The sequence below is a fragment of the Bos taurus genome, chromosome X (genome assembly GCF_002263795.3).
Source record: "Bos taurus isolate L1 Dominette 01449 registration number 42190680 breed Hereford chromosome X, ARS-UCD2.0, whole genome shotgun sequence".
Classification (NCBI taxonomy): domain Eukaryota; kingdom Metazoa; phylum Chordata; class Mammalia; order Artiodactyla; family Bovidae; genus Bos; species Bos taurus.
Window position 1 is genome coordinate 121366821 of NC_037357.1, and position 21393 is coordinate 121388213.

Below are 21393 nucleotides of genomic sequence, written 5' to 3' on the forward strand. Positions count from 1 at the left end.
AGGAGGGAGCCGGCGCGGCCCCTCAGGGCCCCGCGCTCCCGCCGGGACCGAGCGCGGCGGGAGGAGGAGCGCGGCCTCCGCGCGGGCGCCGGTGCACGCGGCAGCCGGGGAGACGCCCGCGCCGGAGCCGGGGCCGCGCGGCCGTCCGCATTGTTCGGCCCGCGGCGCGCGCCCCGCCCGGCCCCGCCGGCCCCAGCCCGCTCGGCGGCGGGAGCGACAGGGCAGGTGGCGGGCGCGCGCCCTCACCTTTGGCGCCGAGCATGAAGTCGAGGGTGCTGTGCCGTGCTGCTGCCATAGTGAGGCGAGGCCCTGGGCCATGCCTGGGGAAGACGGCCGGGGAGACTGGGGGGGCCGCGCGGCGTGTCAGGCTGCGGCCGGCGGGGAGTGCGCCGCGCCGGGGAGGCCGAGGGTAGGAGGTGGGAGGGGCCGCCGGGAGCCACCCGGGGCGCCGGGGGCGGGGTCGGGCCCGCCTCTGGGAGGGAAGAAGAGAGGACGACCGCAGCCCGGGACTCGGAGCGCCGGGTGTGAGGCCGCGCGAAGGCAATGGTGGAAACGTGGGCGCCGTGCTCCCCGGCGTGCGTCACCAATGGCCGCGCCCCGCGCCGAGGATCGGGCGGGCGCTCCCGCCGTCCGTTAGGTCACCTTAGGTTTAAACAGCGCAGCACGACTTCCGGGGGGCACACCCCCCGCACTTCCCCCAGACCGGCCCCCAAGCCCAGGCCCCTCTGATTTCCTGGCCAAGCCAAGAAAATGAAATGCTTGGATCCACCCTGGAGTCTAAAAGCACTGCCGCCTTTTTCTTAACTCTTCAAATGCTACAATTTAATCCATTAGAATTGTCATTTCCATTATCATCAGCCAGGGCCAGCTCTGCGTTTCAGCACCGAATAGAAAGCTCTTGGGTATTACATGTTAGTTACCTACGTTTTTTGTGAAAAATGGGCACCGGGAAGAAGCAAGTGAGAGGCAAACTTGGTTAACGTTAATTTGAAAAATTACAGCTTCTAGAGTTGCTCGTCCATCACTGATGGCTGGCTCTGTTCATGGCAGTGAACCTTTCTGCTGCGGGCTTCTCTATGACTTCAGGGTTCTAGCTGGTATTCAACAAGATGTGCAAAGGAGAGGACATCAGTATCTGGGCACTAAAGCCTTCTTGATGACACTATCACTGGGCAAAGGCCTCCATCATCATATCAGTCCTCTGTGCCTCTCCCTGCATTCCCAAGTTCCTCAGGAATTGCTGAAATGGCCGGACAAAGTCTAGATCAGTGAGCTCTACCACCTTGTTACAAGCCCAGGGCGAACCTAGATATTAAACTTTTCTCTTCTGCAAACACTCCCTATTGGCTATTTGCCAAGTCCTTCACCTTTCTTCAAGAACCGGGCCAATTTCTTCATCAGTGGCCTTCGATAGACCATCCTGTTAAGAACTGGATCTGCTTTCAGCCCCCACATTGATTTTCTCCTGCCCAGGCCACCTGTTGGTTGCCCTGAACGGTTTCCTTTCATCTGTGGATCCCAGGGTCCTCAATTTCAGTAGCTATTCTGCTATCTTGGCCTTCAGTCTCTTATCTTCAGACTGCAGCTCCTGTTTGCTTCCTGGAATGTTCTCCAGTTCTGGCCATTCCTCTGGAGTTAGGGCCCTGGGAACCCAGTTGTCCTTCTGCCATGTTGCAGGGGCAACAGGGCTCTGACAGGCCTCCTCAGGCTCAGAAGGGTCCTGTACTTGGTTTAACTTTCTGCTCTCACTGTCTTGAAATTGTTAATAAATCTTGAACGAGGGGCCCCTTGTTTTCATTTTGCCCTGGGCCTGCAAATTATGTAGCCAGTCCTGCTTAGCAGCTTGTGTCTTGGCAGGACAGCTGACAGCGGCCAGAGCTAGTGCCCGGCCTTGACTCTGCAGGTACAAAACAGACAGAGAGGAAAATCAAGACACTCTGCCATTAACTCATCAGACAGCCACAACAAAAGCAGAGTTTAACAGAAATGCTTCATAATGTTAGCATAGCATCAGAGATAAATGGGCCTTGAAATGGAGCCAGCATTGTTGGGGTAATTTAAGCATGTTTACAATGCCTGTATCACCTACCAACTACAGGATCCTGGCAAGATTGTTAAAAGTAGGACATGGACAGGAATCAAAGGCTTGAGGCCTTTTTAAATACCTCCAACTGGGCTGTGAGTACCTATCTGGATTCTGGAAGGTGTTCTCCTTGCCTGGGTTTTATAATCTAGGCCCCTCGCTTCAAGGCCTGTTAGAGGACGAATAATCACTTTGTGGAAACTGTTTGTGTTAGAGTTGATTGGTGTCTTCTGTGCAACTGTGGTCACATCAGAGAATTCAGCAACTTATCCTGCAACAAAAAAGCAGAAGAGGGACTTCTTTGGTGGTACAGTGGCTGGGGTGTGGCATCTAGTTCCCCAGTGCAGGGGACCTGGGTTCCCTGGTTGGGGAACTAGATCCCACATGCCATGACTAAAGAGCCCACATACTGCAACAATCTGACCCAGTACAGCCATTTTAAATAAATAAATTTTTAAAAAACAGAAGAGACTTACCCAACTCCAGCCTGCATTTTCGAAGCAACTTCCTCATCATCAACAAAATCTTGGCAATGGTGAAAATGTAGACATCATGGATTAATGTCCTCTTGACTGCCCTCATCTATTCTTGGCCCAAAGGAGTCCTGAGACAGAGAAAAGCAACGCCTGGTATGTGACAAAAGCTGGCCAGGCACTCTCCTGTTGAACACAAACAATTCCCCAGAACTCCAACATCAGACGAGGGCACTCTGAGTTCAAGATAGGACTGAACAAAAACAGGACCACTCCGGAATCTTGTGAGAACACGGAGCAGGAACTTGTCCAAACCACCAAAATCACCGAATGTCCCTGGGTCCTGGCTCCTAGGAGTGACTTTGGCTTCTTCACCAATCCCAGCCTTAGTCTGGTCTTCCTCCTGCTCTGTAAGGTTACTAAGACACCCCATCAGGACTCAACCCTGCTTCCTGACAGCACCCAATCCAGAGCAATGCCCAGCTTCCATCAGCGTTCCCCAGAGAACCCAAGCCAGGCCCCACTGCTACATGTGGTCCTTCCTGAGCCCTCTCTCTCTGTGATGCCCATGGATCCCCACACTGCAGGGCTATTCCACTGCAGGTGTTGCTATGGGGTGGGGTGGGGAGGGGGCGCAGTGGTGGTGGGTGTAAGATGGTGACAATAAGATTAAGTCAGTACTTAGAGGGGAAAAACTGCAGGTGACCCTCTTTGCAAAATGCTACTCACTGTGAGACACTTCTCTCATCTAAAACTCATGTTGCAGGGGTCCATCTGCTTATAGGCAGTCATGCCAACTTGCACGTCGGCAACAGTTTGTAAAAACTCAGAAGAACCACACTATCCTGCACAGTTAATAGCAGTAACTACCTTCTGGGAAGAAGAAAATCGAAAACAGAAAAGAACTGTGTTAAAAAGGAGAAGGCAGTGGTGGTGGCAGGGAAGTGGGAGTGCTAACTGGACACCTCCTCGGGCTAGAAGAACCCAGAGGCCACCTATTGGGCTACAGTCCAAACCTTCCTTGTGCAGAGAGGTAGGGGACCGGCGGGGAGCGCTACCCAGCAGCCCTTTGTTTTACTGTTTTGTTTTTTGCTTTTTCACCAGTTCGCTTGGGACCCTTGGAGACATTCTGCCTCCCTCCCTCCTGTGTACAGCTGTGGTGAAATCACTTCCTTTCTTAAAAATAAAAAAGAAGAACTGGCCTTAGCTGTTAGGGTTACAATGGCTGACAGAAATCTGGATCACTCCCCCACCATTTCTCAGATGAATGTGAGCCTCGCCTAGCTAGTTAAACATGATTTAAATTTCTGATTAAAAAGAGTATATGTCCGAGAGGGGCCTGGAATCCTTGATACAATGATTCTCAACTTGGCTAGACACTGGAATCACCTAAAGGACTTTAGAAGCTCTTGCTGCTCCCTGAGCCTGCAGCTTAGGCATTGGGTTATTAAAATAAATATATAAAAACCCAGGCGATTCCAATGTAAAGTGAAGTGTGACACTGCCAGATCCCAAAGCATTGTAAACCCCATAGATAAACCCACAAGGATGGCTCTGATACAAGTAAATAAGGACATTCAAAAGCCAGAAAATAGCAAGTGTTGACAAGGATGTGGAGGAATTGCTGGTGGGAGTATAAAATGGCAGAGTCATTGTGGAAGACAGTTGGGCGATTTCTCAAAACACTACACATACAGTTACCATGCAACCCAGCAATTCCACGCTTGGTATATATACCCAAGGGAATGGAAAAACAGGTGTTCAAACAGAAGCTTGTACACGAGTGTTTACAGCAGCACTATTTACAATAGCCAAAAGGTGGAAACGACCAAATCTCCATCAACAGATGAATGGATAAACAAAATACTATTCAGCCATACAAAAGGAATGAAGTACTGATAAATGGCACAACACAAATGAACCTTGAAAACATCATGCTAAGTGGAAGATGCCAGTCACCAAAGGACAAGCACTGTATGATTCCACTTGAGATGTCCAGAACAGATAAGTCCATACAGACAGAAACAGGGCTAGCACTTGCCAAGGGCTGGGGGAAGGAGGGAAGTGAAGTGCCTGTTTAATGGGTGCGGGGTTTCCTTTGTCAGGGGATGAAAATGTCTTGCGATTACATACAAGTGCCCAAATTGTAAATGTACTAAATGCCAGTGAGTTTTTCACTGTAAAATGGCTAATTCCATGTTATGTACATTTTACTTCAATAAAAAAAAAAAAGAAGACTAAACCAAATTTGTAAGGTAAAGCTCTGTAGAAATTTTTATTAAGTGAACTACATCACCCATAGCAAATTTTAAGTAAATGCCTGATGGAGTGGACTTGAAGTGAGAAAGTGAGATGTTTGCAAAATGGAGCAGAATTGAAGGCTGCTGTGAAACCAGCCTCACGGTTGTGGTTTTCCCAGAGAAGAGCATCCTTCGGCCTCAAATGCTAATTTGAATCTTTACAACAACCTTAAAAGGTAGGTACAATTATCCCCATTTTACTGATGGATTAACTGAGGCACAAAGAGGTTATGTAGCTATAAGTGCTGGGGCCAAGACTCGAACCTGGGCAGGTGGCTCCAGAGTCTGGCTATCTACCCTTTCATGGTGCTGCCTCTGATCATCCTGCCGGTTGTCTCAAAGCATCCCCATTTTTCTTACAACTCCCCAAAGCTGAGGGGCATAAGTCGGCCCGCCTCCCCCCAGCAGACGCTCCCTCTCCATTACAGAGTATGCGATTGGAGAAGGTGTCCTGTCTCCCTCCTCTCTGGAGCCATCGCCTATCTCTACAAAACAATTTCTGGGGTGAATTCCTACCAAACCTCCTACTAGCTGTGTGACAGTGGACAGGTTCATCAACCTTTCTGTGCCTCCTCTTCCCCTCCACCACCCCACAGCATTACTCCAGTTTGAGAAAGCCTGACTTAGAGGGAAAATTGGAAGCCTGAGGCTCTATTGCTCAGCCCGGAGAAGACACACAGGGCCAAACTTTTTAAAGAAAACCTCCTTGAGACTCTTTACAAAGTGCTCATTGCTCCAAGTGAAATGCTATCCAGGGACTTCCCTGGTGGTCCAGCTGTTAAGACTCTGCGTTTCCACTGAAGGAGGCACAGGTTCAACCCATGGTCAGGGAACTAAGATCCTGCATGCCTTGCTGGTGTAGCCATAAGTAAATAAATACTTAAATTGCCATCTGGAAAAAAAAAGAAAAGAAATGCTGTCCAACCCATCCCATTTCCTCCTTTCTTCTCATTTCCAGCAAAGAATGACGCCTTATGGGGAGGGGAGACTAAACTGTTGTAAGGCATTACCTAAGTGCCGATGCCCAAATAATGACACAATCAAAATTGTTACCAAGAAAATAAAAGAACATGTTTTGGTCCCAAAAGTAATGCCCTGGCTTCTCATCTGAATGCAGCATTCACTACAGCTATACTCAATGCCTGCTTAGTTGCTCAGTTATGTCCGACTCTTTGCAACCCCATGGACTGTAGCCCACCAGGCTCCTCTGTCCATGGGATTTCCCAGGCAAGAATACTGGAGGGGGTTGCCATTTCCTACTCCACACAGCTATATTCAAAGGTGTAACTAAATTCTTAACTGTTAGCACTGCTGCTGCTACTGCTGCTAAGTCACTTCAGTCGTGTCCGACTCTGTGTGACCCCATAGATGGCAGCCACCAGGCTCCCCCATCCCTGGGATTCTCCAGGCAAGAACACTGGAGTGGGTTGCCATTTCCTTCTCCAATACATGAAAGTGAAAAATGAAAGTGAAGTCGCTCAGTCGTGTCCGACTCTTTGCGACCCCATGGACTGCAGCCTACCAGGCTCCTCCATCCATGGGATTTTCCAGGCAAGAGTACTGGAGTGGGGTGCCATTGCCTTCTCCGGTTAGCACTAGTTACATATATATAATACATTTCTGTTGTCAAACAACTATCTGCTACTCTGCTAAGTCACTTTAGTCGTATCTGATTCTGTGCAACCCCGTAGAGGGCAGCCCACCAAGCTCCCCCGTCACTGGGATTCTCTAGGCAAGAACACTGGAGTGGGTTGCCATTTCCTTCTCCAATGCAGCAAAGTGAAAAGTGAAAGTGAAGTTGCTCAGTCATGTCCGACTCTTCTCGACCCCATGGACTGCAGCCTACCAGGCTCCTCCGTCCATGGGATTTTCCAGGCAAGAGTACTGGAGTGGGGTGCCACTGCCTTCTCCGTCAAACAACTATACTTCAATAAAAAAATTGTGATAAACAATAGATACATACTTTTCTATCATATTGATTCCTTGCTTCCTCTGTCTCTAGGGAGGTAGCTTGCAGAATGGTTAGGATCACAGCCTTTGTCAACCACCCTGGTTCCTAATTTTGATTCTTCCATTTGCTTGCAGGTGACCTATGGCAAATGATCTAATCTTTCTAAGTTTCTTCAACTATGAAGGAGGTATTGCAACAGCATCTCTTTCACATGATTGTTCTGAGGATTAAATAAATTAGTAGAAGTATAATAGCGCTTCAACAGTGCCGGGCACATAGACCACCCCATGCAATGATCAGTTATTAGTGAGTTAAGACTAATGTTTAATTGGTAGTTTCCTTTGCCCCAGTCCAAATGGTGAGTATCTGGGGGTTTAGAGGGCAACTCCCATTTCAGTTAGGGGAGAGGTAAAAGATTTGCAAAGCTCACAGAGGGTCCACTTATCTTAAATGTATTTGCTACAACTCAGCAGTCAGAGATAGTCCCAGAAGCTGACTGCACTGGGATTGGACATAAGCCACCATTTTGCAGCACCATGCCCTTTCATCTGCTGGGCATTTGAGTCTTTGTCCTCACCTGAAACACCTCCTTTCTCCCGTGGAAAAGCCACACATGAGCATTCAAGGGCCAGCTCAAATGCCACCCTCATCCAGGCAGAGCTGACTGCTCATTTGCTTGTTCACCTGTGTTCCCACAGCTCATTGGTCAGCTCTCCAGTGAAGAACTTCCCATCTTGCATTAGTGGCAGCATGCTAGTGCTCCTCCAACTAGACCTGTGTTTCTCTCCAGCCATCAGTTCTCAAATGAGACAACAATCCAGAAAAAGCACAGCCCAAGTTTAGATGCTTGTTAGTGAAATGAAGGCTCAGGGAGAGGACTGTAAGCAGTTAGGGTAGGGGTCCCCAGAGAAAGAGAATCACCCATGGCTTTCTTGAAAGGAGAGAAGTCATTTTTGGCCTAAGCCATTTTGCGATCTAAGCCTGGCCACAATGCTTGCCCTTGAACAGGCCTCAGTAATTCATGATTGCAAGGGAAGTGAGGGGATGCAGGAACAAAGGAAAATCAGTCAAGAAACAATAGCTCAGCAATAAAACAGAGTCCCAGTTCCTCCTTAAGGGATATACACAACAATCTGATACATTATCTTTGAGTTCTGTGGGAGCTAAGGCCCGCAGCCAGGTGGAGGATGGAATGAAGATGTTGACCTTTTCTGATCCTTAAGACTTCAGTCACCTAAAGCTTGAATTCTGTCAACCCTTGCCCCAGTGCTATGCTAAATTATTCTCTGCCCAATTCACAAATATGCATGTACCCTTAGTTTAAAACTTCCCATTTGGTCTTTGGGGAGACACTGCTTTGGGAAAGATCCCCGGTGGGTGTTCTCCTTACTTGCTGCAAGTAATGACTCCTTCCTCCTCCTGATCGATCTCTGGCTTGGCTGTGTCTTTTGACTTGACACCCACCAAGAGATGAACTCAGTTTTTGGGTAACAGGACTCTGGTGCCCCAGTTCCCAGGCCAGGGTTCTTTTCTTTAAACTCCATTGTCCTTGTGTGCAGCTTCCATTATTGAATGTCCACTATGGACCATAGTATTTGTAAAGTACTGTAGGTTCTTTCTCATTCAAGTTTGGATCGCTCAGTCGTGTCCGACTCTTTGCGACCCCATGGACTGTAGCCCGCCAGGCTCCTCTGTCCATGGGATTCTCCAGGCAAGAATACTGGAGCGGGTTGCCATTCCCTTCTCCAGGGGAACTTCCAACCCAGGGATCAAACCCAGGTCTCCTGTACTGCAGGCAGATTCTTTATCAAATGAGCTACCAGGGAAGCATATGTCATTTCTAATCCTTGCAACCCAACAAGGTTTATCTCCTATTTAAAGACAGAGACACTGGGACTTCCCTGGTGATTCAGTGGTTAAGACTCTGTGCTTCCTCTGCAACGGGCATGGATTTGATCCTTGGTCGGGAAAGTTTCACATTCCCTGTGGTATGGCCAATACGTAATAAATAAAAGGGTTTGTTATTAAAACATAAAAATGAAAAATAAAGACAGACACTGAGGCCAAGTGCATACAGGGGTCAGTCTGACTCCAAAGTCAGGAGACTTCTAGTCTACGGTGTTGCCTCTCAGTCCTGGAAGTGAGAACAGAAAAGAGCACTGAATGGTTCATTTAAAACTCACTCATTCTACATGCAGATAATTGTTGTTTTAAGGAAAGGAGAGAAGAAAAGGAGAGATTACATTTTGGCATGCAAAGGCAAAACAATAAATATTCTTTTTTCCTGTTCCTGGATCCCATTACAGCTTCTTCAAAGCAAGTGAATTTATGCATGTTGACACAGCTCTTATTTTAAAATCTTCTTTGGCTCAGTTTTCAGCTTCTTCCCCTTGGCACAACCAGTCCCATGACTCCCCTCTGTCAGGCTCTGAGAATCTGCCCAAAATCATTATGCAGCAGTTACTGTTAAGATCCATGCTACAAAAATAATTCACTTCTCTCCAGTATGCCATAGGGGTTTCTTCTGTTTTTACAGTATATTACGTAGTATAGCACCATGTTAATCATAAAGGTCTTGGACTTTAAGGATAAATTAATATTTTAAAAATAGATTTGCAAATATATAGTTTTCTCATTATTGTCTGAAATAGTATATATATATATATATATATATATATATGTGTGTGTGTGTGTGTGTGTGTTTTGCTCCCACTCCTGCCTGCTGGGTCTAAGTATATTTTGTTTTGATCTAAGTATACCAGTTTTCATTAAAACTTCACAAGTAAAAATGAATGGGTATTATTTTAAACTTGCTTCCTTTAAGAAAAAAACAGATTATTGCGCTTTGGTTATTTGCAATTAATCAAAACTAATTCAGAAACTTCACATTATCATGCTTGTGCGAAATAGAAAATCATACTGCAATGCAAGATGCCTGCCAAATGGGAAAAATAAAGCTCAAAAAACCTTCCATTGCTGTTATAAAACAATGGTAAGATCTCCAATCGGGCCAAACCAACATCATATGCCTCCCGCTGGGATGTACTGAGAAGAACCCAACATCCTTACTGTGGTCTTTTTTGCCAAAAATGAATCTAATCTACTCATGAAGAAACATCAGATAAACTAAAACTAAGGGACCTTCCACAAAATGAATGACTTATATTCTTCAAAAAATGTCAAGGTCAAGAAATACAAAGTCAAGTTGAGGAACAGTTCCACATGAAAAGAAACTAAGAAGACCAGACCACTAAATCACAATTTGTTAGTCTGGACTAGATCTTGGACCGGGAAAGAAAAATAGAAATAGGAGACATCGTTGGAACAACTGACAAAAGTGAAACAAGGACTGTGGATTGAACAACAACAGCTTTATCACAGTGGTAAATTTCCTGACTTTGATCAGTGTACCGTGGTTGCATAAGAGAATGTCCTTGTTCTTAGGAATTACAGACTGAACCATTTGGAGTAAAGGGCTATAAGGTCTCCAACTAACCAGTGGTTTGCGGGAAAACAAAAAACATGAACGTAAAAATAAAGAGAAAGAGAGTGACTGATAAATAAATGGAGCAAAATATCAACAGTGGTTGAATCTGGATAAAGGCTATAAAAGAATTCCTTGTACTCTTTTTTACAGCTTTTTAGTGCATGCATTTAAAATTATATCAAAATGAAAAGTTACCAAAAACACTGAATGTGTAAAAAATGTAAGAATATAAAAAGAAGGAAAAAAGAAAAGCAATGCTCCTGAATCATATATGACACAGCAGCATCTTAGACATGTTTAAATCTCTCAGTAATAGACAAGCCTGACTTCAGGGAAACAGTCTGCCTTTTAAAGTGCAGGGTTGAGAAAAACAGGAAGGGGCCTTTTTGATACTTGCAACCCAGTGTTCCCAGAGTTAATGAAGAAACAACCACCACCCAAGGGACAGGTGCCTTATCTAACCCAGTCACTCTCTACCAGGCCTCCAGGCCTCAGCTCACCTTCACTGACAGCTTTGACACCTGTGTGACCTCAATGCCATGCTGCCTCATCCTGGGTGGAGTTTTGGCTTCTCTGGGAAGATTCAGCCACCGCCCTGCCTCAATTCCTTAATCTCAACTCCAGTAATTCCGGATACTTGGGGCGGGGCAGGAGGAGGAAGCAGCTTCGTGGAAAGGCCATTGGCCACTCCGAGTATATGTGCTGTACCCATTCTTTGATCATATGAAGACCTTCAGTCCCCAAACCACCCAATTTCCCTTCACTGTATCACTCACCTTATTTCCTTATTCTCTCTATGGTTAGTCATCACATCCTCAGCCTCTTAAGCCCTTGTACTTTGTCCCTGCAAACTCCCAACCCTGGATCAATCTAGCCTTTTGCTTCTTCTGGTCCTTCCCACTTGTTGCTCAGGATAATGGGGAAAACCTCATGTTGGTGCTGACTGGTATGTGCGTGCACACACATGTATATGATTATGGGACTATTTCCCCCAACATGATTGGGCTTCCACCTTATTTGACAATCTTTTCTCATCTTTGGTTTTTTTTTTTTTTTTTCAATATTTATTTATTTGGCTGCATCAGCTCTTAGTTGCAGCTTATGGGATCTAGTTCCCTGACCAGGAATCAAACTCCAGGCCCCCTGCATTGGGAGCATGGAGACTTAGCCACTGGACCACCAGGGAAGTTCCTTTTGATTCTTTTATTCCTTGAAATTATTCCATATTGTTGAAATCTCCTTTTCCCATAGTTCCCATGACATTACTCTCTTTGGGTTTCCACTGCTTCTTTGCCCTGCTCTCTGTCGTCTCTCTACATGTTGAGTTTCTTCAGGGTTCTACCTTGGCATGTCTTCTTTCCTTATCCTGAAGTTGATTCTCAAACCTGGCTGCATATGAGAATTGTTACAGGAGGCAGGTAGCTAGGTATGAGCAGAGAAAGGGGTGTGTGAGCCAGATGGCAGGAAACGACACAGCTTGTAAACAGCAGGGGTCCATGGGCAGAAAAGAAAAGCAGGACCTCCAGACTACAGGAAAGCACTCGTTTAGGGGGTGAAAAGTGTCCTGGAGGCAGACAAAGAAAGGTGGGCAAAGGTGAGAATCTCCAGCATCTGAATGTTGACTTTTGCTCTTATGTTATCATTACAATATACTTAGCCTTGCAGATAAGAAGTACCCATCATGCACCGAGGCCATGACACTTCGAATCAAAGCAAAATAAGGACAAAAATCCCTTCTCCCCTCTGGAAGGTGGCAACGGGATGAAAATCAGGGACTATGACCCCCCTCCAAACTCACCTTCCCCAATGAATATTCCACCCCTTCATTTGTACACCCCACAAAACCAGCTTGCCAAAGAAACTCAGGGCAGCTATTCTCCTGAAACTGCCCACTCTCATCTCCAGAGCATACTATCACTTAAATCCTCACTTTACTAACTTACCTGACCTCCCTGTCTCATTTCTGAATTTTTTCTGAGACAAGAGTTTTTCACTGGGAACAGAATCACCTGGGAAATTAAAAAAAGTTATCATGCCTGGGTCTCATCCCTGATTTGATTGGTTGGTGATATGGCCTGGGCATTGGGATTTTTCAGTCCCTCTGAGTGATTGTAAGGTGCAGCCAAGGTGGAGAACTTCTTTATCAAGGTTATCTCACCTACTCCTACAATTCTAGCCACCTAGATGCAGAAAATTGCTAAATCTCCATTCCTAGCTCCCACCTTTTCCCTCGAGCTTTGGACATGTCTACTGGTTATGCTCACACCTTACAGCTGCTGAAGCTAAGTCGATTCAGTCGCGTCCGACTCTGTGCGACCCCGTAGACGGCAGCCCACCAGGCTCCCCCATCCCTGGGATTCTCCAGGCAAGAGTACTAGAGTGAGGTGCCATCACCTTCTCCAACACCTTACAGAGTCAAAGTCAAATGACCAAACTGAACTCTTGACCTTCCTCCCCTACTTGATCTTTCTCAAGTCATCTCAATCTTGAGGTATTTACATGTCAGAAAATAGTGATGGTCTGTACCATCACCATTCACTGAGCAGAGCACATCAAAAACTTCAGACTCATTCTTGACTCTTTACCTTCACTTCCCACACTCTACAAATCTCCAAATTTTTCTTAAATCGATCTCATCATTTCCCCTACCCCTTATTCCCAATTACTTACATTTGAGTCTTTTTTCTATTTGGCATAGTAATAACTGGCTTCCTGCAAATGGTGCCCCACAGGCTTCAACAGTTACCTTTCTGGAATACAAATCTAATGATGAAAAAAAAACCCTTTGCTAAAACTCTTCAATGGCTGCCAATTGCCGACAGCCTAAAGATCAAATGCTTAAAGATTTCTCACAGGGACTTCCTTGGTGGTCCAGGGGCTAAGAAGACTCTGTGCTCCGAATGCAGGAAGCTCGGGTTCACTTCCTGGTCGGTGGAACTAGATCCCACATGCCACAGCTGGCACAGCCAAATAAATTTAAAGGAAAAAAAAAAAGGACTTCTTACAGTCTGGCCGTAGACTTCCTTTTTTGACTCAACTGCTATCATTCTTCCAAAGACACAGGCTCAAAACCTGGTGAGTTACTGCAAGTCTCAGACATGTCAAGGTCTTTCATGACCCAATAATGTTAAGAAAAATTATCCAAAATTTGGGAATAAGATTACTTATCAAATAATAAAATAACTGTCCTGTGCTCTTTCAATGTCATACTGGAGGATGTCAGATAATATGATTGTGTTACCCCATGCAGAGCAGTGCTGTCCAGTGGAGCCGCAAATGCAATTTAAAATTTGCTAGTAGCCATAATAAAAAATAAATAAAAGGAAACTAGAAAAATAGATGTTAATAATGCATATCACTTTACCCAATATATCCAAAATATTATCCTTTCAATATATTAGAAAAGAGTACCCCAAATCATTTTCCTTCAACATTTGCATCTGCCCTAATAAAACTAGTTTATTTTTTTTAAGAATTGATTTGACTTTAAAGTTAAAGCATGTCAATTTCAAAACCACATCTGTCCAAGTTAAGCAAATGCACTAATTTGTGTCTACTTGGTATTCTTTTTTTTTTTAACTTAGTATTCTTAACATTAAACCCAAGGGGTACTATGCTTTTTGAGAAGCAATTCTACATTTGTCAACATAAATGAGGCATTCTTCAAATTTTCTTCCAGTATTTACAGTCTATTTATAGAATGCTATTACAATTAAAATCTTCTATACATTGATTCATGTTAGAAAAGTGTATAAAATTACTGTTAATGCTTTGAACCATGAAAAAATTTCCACTTTAACGTAAATTCTTATACCTGTCTAGCTAAATCATAAGCTTTTCCTTGGACTTTCAAATTTATCTTGTTCATATGCAGTGTGAAATCCATGAGAAAACATGTAAGACACATTGCCTGTTCTTAATTATTGTTAATGAATATTTGGCAAGAACTACTTTTGTTTCAAGAAAATCTTGAATTGGAGTTAACAACACAGTTAAACTTTGTAAAACTCTTTGTGGCTCAAGCAAGAAGCATTGGTAATAAATACAAGATCATTAAATTTACTGTCTACTTCTTTCAACACTTCCATTAACTGGTGATGAGTCACAGCATTTGCATGTATATGCTGAACAATTTTAACAACTGTATCCATGACGCTTTTCATAGAGTCTGTTTCAGAGAATGGAGCACAAATATTTTCAGTATGTATCATACACTGATATGAAGTCACCAGAAAAACATCAGTCTCTTGTTTTTAAAAATCCAAGAGATCCAAAATTTTGACCTAACAGATGGAGTACTGATATATTTTTTTCATATTTAACTGAATTTCTTCTTTGACAGATGTAAAAGATTCAAAAATATCTATGCCACAATTTTTTAGGCTATGAATTGGTATTTTTTTGCAAATACAACAGTACTGTGAGACAAAACACACCCAAAGTATTAATAAGACAGTGTCCTGTATCACATGAATCATCGAAAACTAAAGAAAAGTACTTGCAATATTTCCAACTTTTGAATCAATTAATCTTGGATACTGTTAGAAAGCTCTTGTATTCTACAGACAATTATTTTACAGTTTAATTGAAGATCATTCTCTTTTTTTCAGAATATCTTTTTCAGTCTTCCCTTTATATTTTTAAAACAGAATTTCCATAACAGAAATAATTTATTTTACTATCACTATCTAAAACTGTTTTCCTTCATGTGTAAGAATCCAGCCCATTATAAAGCTAACCAACATTAAAAAAAGATAGCTGGCCAAAGGTACAAGTTCAGAGCCTGTGATCATTTTTTTTAAACAGTTTTTATTGAACAGTCATTTTGAATGCAGGCAACTAATTTTATTGACTCTTTTTGAACTATGGACTGCTCTCATCAAACTCACTCTGTACTTACTGAAAACGTCTCTTAATATTATCCACTTTACTATCTTTAAACAATTTTTACATAATAAACAGCTTTTAAATCTTGGTCTGCTGCTGCAAATTACATGAAATTTACATGAAATACCCTCTTCTAATCTGTTTTTCTTTCCTTTTCTGGTATTAATGCTAGTATCCACATCCCCATTAAATTCTGCCTCAGTAGTACATCTTTGTTTTAAATTTAAAAATTAGTCCATACTATTTTTTAATTTAAAAATAGCTTAATTACATTATCGTCTAAAGTGTAAGTATTTCACAAAGGTGTCACTGTAAACGGTGCTCTCTATATAAAATATTCAAATAAACACATTTCAGTGTAAACTTAATATGTAGAAAAAATCATTTAAATAGAGTCCATTCATTGACACTAACTAGTTGTATGATCAGTTTACATGCAATATTGGAGACGATTCTCAGAATTCAGTACAGTAATATTCACCTGATGTAACAAAGTGAAATGTAGTCCTACTGAAACCAAGTTGAATTTAATGGGAAAATATTTTACATTGCTTCAGTGTTAAATTTAAATTAAAGCTGAGTAAAATGTTTATAAACAACTAAAACTTCAGTTTCCTGGTCAGTCACACTACCCCATCAGGTGCTCAGTAGCCATGGGTGGGTAGTGGCTATGTATTGGTTAGTGTAGCCAAAGAAAAATGTGACTTTATTAATTACTATTGATTAGGGTCCAGACTCTATGAAGTTACATATTTATATGTTAACTTGAAGAAAAGATTGGTAAGATTGTGAGTGCGTGCGTGTTAACTCACTTTAGTCGTGTCTGACTCTTTGTGACCCCATGGACTGTAGCCCGCCAGGCTCCTCTGTCCATGGGATTCTTCAGGTAAGGATACTAGAGTAGGTTGCCATTTCCTCCTCCAGGAGATCTTCCTGACCCAGGGATCAAACCTGCGTCTCTTATATCCCCTGCTTTGGCAGGTGGGTTCTTTACCACTAGTGCCACCTTTGTGAGTAAACTGTATATATTTTGGTCCAGTACAATTGCAAAGAATTTCTGCCCAATAAAAATAACACTAATAGTTGCATTTATATCTAACTTTGTAGTTTAGTCAGCAATTTTATTCCAACATTTTTCCATATAGTGCTACCCTTTAATTTTATATCCTAGGAGAATATGTGATGATGTAGAAAGATGATCATATTGTTACTGCTGCTGCTGCTGCTGCTGGTAAGTCGCTTCAGTCGTGTCCGACTCTGTGCAACCCCATAGACGGCAGCCCACCAGGCTCCTCTGTCCCTGGGGTTCTCCAGGCAAGAACACTGGAGTGGGTTGCCATTTCCTTCTCCAATGCGTGACAGTGAAAAGTGAAAGGGAAGTCACTCAGTCGTGTCCGACTCCTAGCGACCCCATGGACTGCAGCCTACCAGGCTCCTCCGTCCATGGGATTTTCCAGGCAAGAGTACTGGAGTGGGGTGCCATTGCCTTCTCCGATCATATTGTTAAGTGAGAAAAAAATAGGTTACAAAAGAAAATATAGATTAGTCGTATTTTCATATATTTTTATGGAGAAGGCAATGGCACCCCACTCCAGTACTCTTGCCTGGGAAATCCCATGGACGGAGGAGCCTGGTAGGCTGCAGTCCATGGGGTCGCTAGGAGTCGGACACGACTGAGTGACTTCCCTTTCCCTTTTCACTTTGCTGCACTGGAGAAGGAAATGGCAACCCACTCCAGTGTTCTTGCCTGGAGAGTCCCAGGGATGGGGGAGCCTGGTGGGCTGCCGTCTATGGGGTTGCACAGAGTCAGACACGACTGAAGTGACTTAGCAGCATATATTTTTAAGTATATACATTCTGGAAAAACAGTAAAGATATAAACAAAGATGTTTACCATTACCTATGGGTGGACTCATACCTGATTTTAAAATGTTTTTTCTTGGAATTCCCTGGTGGTCCAGTGGTTGAGACTCCACGCTTTCACTGCAGGGGGTGTGGTTTGATCCCTGATCCAGGAACTAGGATCCCACATGCAGCAAGGCCAAAAAAAATGTAATAATAGAAAATAAAATATTTTTCTTTGTCTTCTTTTTTAAAACTACAGTTTATATAAAGAGAAATTTCAAAATATTTTATAATTTTAACACAGGTTCACTGCAGGAAGCCTTTTCTTACTGCAGTTTAGCAACACTGGTAATCCTAGGTACTTGTCAGTTAATTCAAGTATCACTTTAAAAAATATTTATATATTTATTTGGCTGCACCAGGTCTTAGTTGCATGTGGGATCTAGTTTCCTGACCAAGGAACAAACCTGGGCCCCCTGTATTAGGAGGGCAGAGTCTTAGCCACGGGACCACCAGGGAAGTCCCAAGTACCACCTTTCTAAAAAAATGTATTTATTTAGTTTTGGCTGCGCTTGGTGTTCATTACTTGGTTCCAGCTTTCTCTAATTGTGGCGAGCAGGGGTTACTCCCTAGCTGCAGTGCGTGGACTTCTCTTTGTGGTCATTTCCCTTGTTGTAGAGCATGGGTTTCAATAGCTGTGGCACCTGAGTTCAGTTGCCCTGTGGCCTGTGGAATCTTCCTGGACTAGGAATTGAATCCATGTTCCCTGCATTAACAGGTGGATTCTTAAGCACTGGACCACCATGGAAGTCCCAATTCAAGGGCTACTTTTAAAAGTGATGATGATGGTGATGACACTGAGCCTGTGCAATTAATTCTCTGTCTTTTCTATAACTATGTTAGGTTCTTTTGGCTGCTTACTGAGATTCTGTGCTTTTTTTGCCCTTCCCTATTCAGTGTGCCTAAATTGTGAATATTTTGACAATGCCTTATAAAATAAATACAACTACAAACACATTTACATTTACATCAGGGGCTCCCCAGGTGGTGCTGGTGGTAAAGAATCCACCTGCCGATGCAGGAGAATTAAGAGACATGGGTTCAACACCTGGGTAGGGAAGATCCCCTGGAGGAGGGCATGGCAATCCACTCCAGTATTCTTGCCTGGAGAATCCCATGGACAGAGAATTGTGCAGCCCAGAGGGTCACAAAGAGTTGGAGACAACTGAAGCAACTTAGCGCACAAAAGCAGAAATTAAGAGACATGGAACCAAGAAGGCAACGTAGGCCCAACTAGTTTTATACAGTGGGATGTTCATCCTGACTAGGAAACAACTGCATTGCTGTGAAAGAGAGAAGCGAGGTCCTTAATAGACTTTCTCTCAGTGGGCACCGGATCCTAACTCCATTTAGACGGCTTAAAATAAAAAGACTGCTCTTTGCTTTTCTTCTTTCTCCAAATCTCATGATTTGGGGTCAGAATCACCAGTTGGCAAACCTACACAGAATTTGTTTTAAGCACAGACTCTGTTGAACTACAAATAGAATCAAATGTTTTCATCACAGCCGGATTTCTACCTTTTTATGCCAGCTGTGGAGTCCACTTGCTGGGTAATCAGTTACCAGAGCTCACCTTCTGTCTGTATTCCAACGGCATTAAGGCAGGTATTTCCACAGAGAAAAGTGTAACTCTGAAGTAGAGTCCCTTGATTATTACTGTTATGGTGGTCTTAAATCCATGTGGCAAGAGTTATTGAAGAAAGAAGATGAGACACCCCACAGATTACTTATTAATTATAATGAAGCAATTGGGTAGACAAGATTTTAGCCAAATGATACAACTTTTCATCACTGTTAATAGGGCAAACTGATATCATATGCCTATGATATGATGCCATGGGTGTCTGGGTTAGCCATTGCTGCCTGGTAAACCACCTCAGAAGTTAGTGGCTTAAAATAACAATTGAGGGGGACCTTAAAATTGAATAAAACAGAAACCAATGAACTAAAGCATTTTTCAAGTAAATAACATGATAACATTGGGGAGGGAGTATTAATCCTAGTAACTTTGAGACACAGAATTTGCACCACAAGCCCTCAGACTAAGGAGAAAAAACTCTAAACAAATACTGAACTCTCTAGTAAGAAAGTTTTCTTTTAGGTAGACAAAAGTTCACAATTCTGAAACTTTCTATGATTAAGCCAATAAATAAATATATTCTGCATAATGGGATCCAGGTTTTTCTGTTTCCACAATTAGGGAAAAGAGGGAGAAGTTGACTGAACATTGCTGTGTTGGATGGGAAGTAGAGATATCAGATAGATCGATACAGAAATGGATATAGTTGTGTGTGACTGTGTATATGTGTTCATTACATTTATACATCTATTTCTCAGCTCTGTCTGCTGAGATGGTCTAGAAGTAATGATTCCAGTAACAATAAACATACCTAGGACCTAGATCATAGCTTTCAAGTAATATTCTCCACTAAAAGGAACGAGGAATCCTTGGAGAAATGACTGGAGTAAGGAGAATACAAACTGAATGCAGATTATCTGTGCTAAAAAGTAAAAGAGAGCTCAAAAAATGATGGGGACATGTTAAAAGTTCACAGAAGCCAGCTTGAAGAAATCCTCCTGGCTAACTCTGGAACAATTTGAGCATAAATGTAAATAATAACATTAAGAGTTATGATTTATTGAATAAAGTAAGGATCCATGAGTCCACACTTAACTGAATGAACAAACCAAACAAGCAAATAAATAAGAGAAAGATCTTTCTTACAGTAGAAAGTCAGAGTATAAATGTAGAAGGAATGATGAAAATATAAAAATCACCATTTGGCCACTAATCATAATAATAGCTGATTCCGACAAGAATTATCAATGTGTGCTAAACCCAGTAGGTGACATTTTAAGTAGTAACAGGATAGTTACAGAGTCTTAAAGCATCTCTTCAGAAGAAATATATTTATTACAAAGAGGAAAGCAGTAACTTTATAGTCACTGGCAGGTGCCAGTTTAACCCAACAATCAAAATTAACACTCTCAGTCACAGGTCTAGTTGATAGGGTGTGCCTCCAGGTAGGATGCCCTGAGAAGAACTCAGTATCACTCCTGAAGTATTCTGGCCGCAAATGCATGATCTGAATCTAATAATGAGGAACAGTGCACAAACTCCAAGTGAGGGAACATCTACAAAATAACTGGGCTGTGTTCTTTGAAAAATGTCAGTGTTACAAAATACAGAGAATACCTCAGGAAGTCTTCCAGCTTAAAGGGGACTAACTATACATGATAGCTGAAAACAGCACATTATCTTGGAATTTTCTGGGGTTTTTCTGTTTGCTTTTTGCTATAAAATCATCATGGAGACAATTGGTGAAATCTTAATCAGGTATACAGATCAGGCTGTAGTATTGCATCAATGTTACATAACTGCTTTTTACAGTTTTATATGGTTACAGTGGATGAGATGGTTAGTTAGCATCACCAACTTAATGGACATGAGTTTGAGCAAACTCTAGGAAATAGTGAAGGACAGAGGCGCCTGGCATGCTACAGTCCATGGGTCGCAAAGAGTCGGACACAACTTAGCGACTTAACAACGAACAACATGATTACATAAGATAATTCATTTTTAGGAAACATTGAAATATGTAAGGGTAAAGGAGAATCATACTGCTACTTACTCTTACACAGTTGAGAAAAAAAAAACTAGGGAGAGAAATATAGAGAGTGATAGATGATAGAAATTTAGAGAAGAATTAAGCAAATATAGTAAAGCATTTGGGGACTTCATAGCTGGGAATTCTTTGTACTATTCTTGAAACTTTTCTGTAAATCTGAAATTAGGTCAATAAAAAATTTTAAGTACATTATTATCTTTAGTTGTCTTGTAGGTTGACTGGGCTCAGCTGAGTAGTTTTTTCTTAGGGTCTCATATGGAAGTCACTGCATGGTCCTTGATTGGATCCTGGGAGAAAAATAGCTGTAAAAGTGACATCTAGGGAGGGACTTCCCTGGTGGTCCAGTGGTTAAGAATCCCCTACCAATGCAGGAGACACAGGTTTAAGCCCTGGTCCAGGAGATCCCACATGCGAAACTAAGTCTGTACCGCACAACCTCTGAGTCCACACTCTAGAGCCCGAGCTCTGCAGTATGAGAAGCCATCGCAATGAGAAGTCTGCGCACTGCACCTAGAGAGTAGCCCCCGCTCGCCACTGCTAGAGAAAAAGCCTGCACGTAGCAACGAAGACTCAGTGCAGCCGAAAAAAAGTGACATATGGGAATAACTGGGGAATTGTGAATGTGGTATGTACACTAGTTGCATTAATGTTAAATTTCCTGGCTATGATAATATTGTG

The 21393-nt window shown here is 42.9% G+C and overlaps 1 protein-coding gene and 1 long non-coding RNA gene across 2 annotated transcripts in view; both read right to left on the reverse strand.

Annotated features, from left to right (window-relative positions):
* Positions 1 to 405, reverse strand: part of SMS (spermine synthase) — a 50181-nt gene extending 49776 nt beyond the window's left edge. The window contains 1 exon segment of the mRNA NM_001035471.1: positions 247 to 405. Coding sequence (NP_001030548.1) covers positions 247 to 295 — 49 coding nt within the window. The 5' untranslated portion in view covers positions 296 to 405.
* Positions 406 to 735: 330 nt separating this feature from the next.
* LOC132344362 (uncharacterized) lies at positions 736 to 13232 on the reverse strand. The gene is made up of 3 exons (XR_009493612.1): positions 12965 to 13232; positions 2560 to 2687; positions 736 to 2354 (listed from the first exon to the last, which is right to left on the reverse strand). It is a non-coding gene; the product is annotated as an uncharacterized lncRNA (long non-coding RNA).
* Positions 13233 to 21393: the final 8161 nt, after the last annotated feature.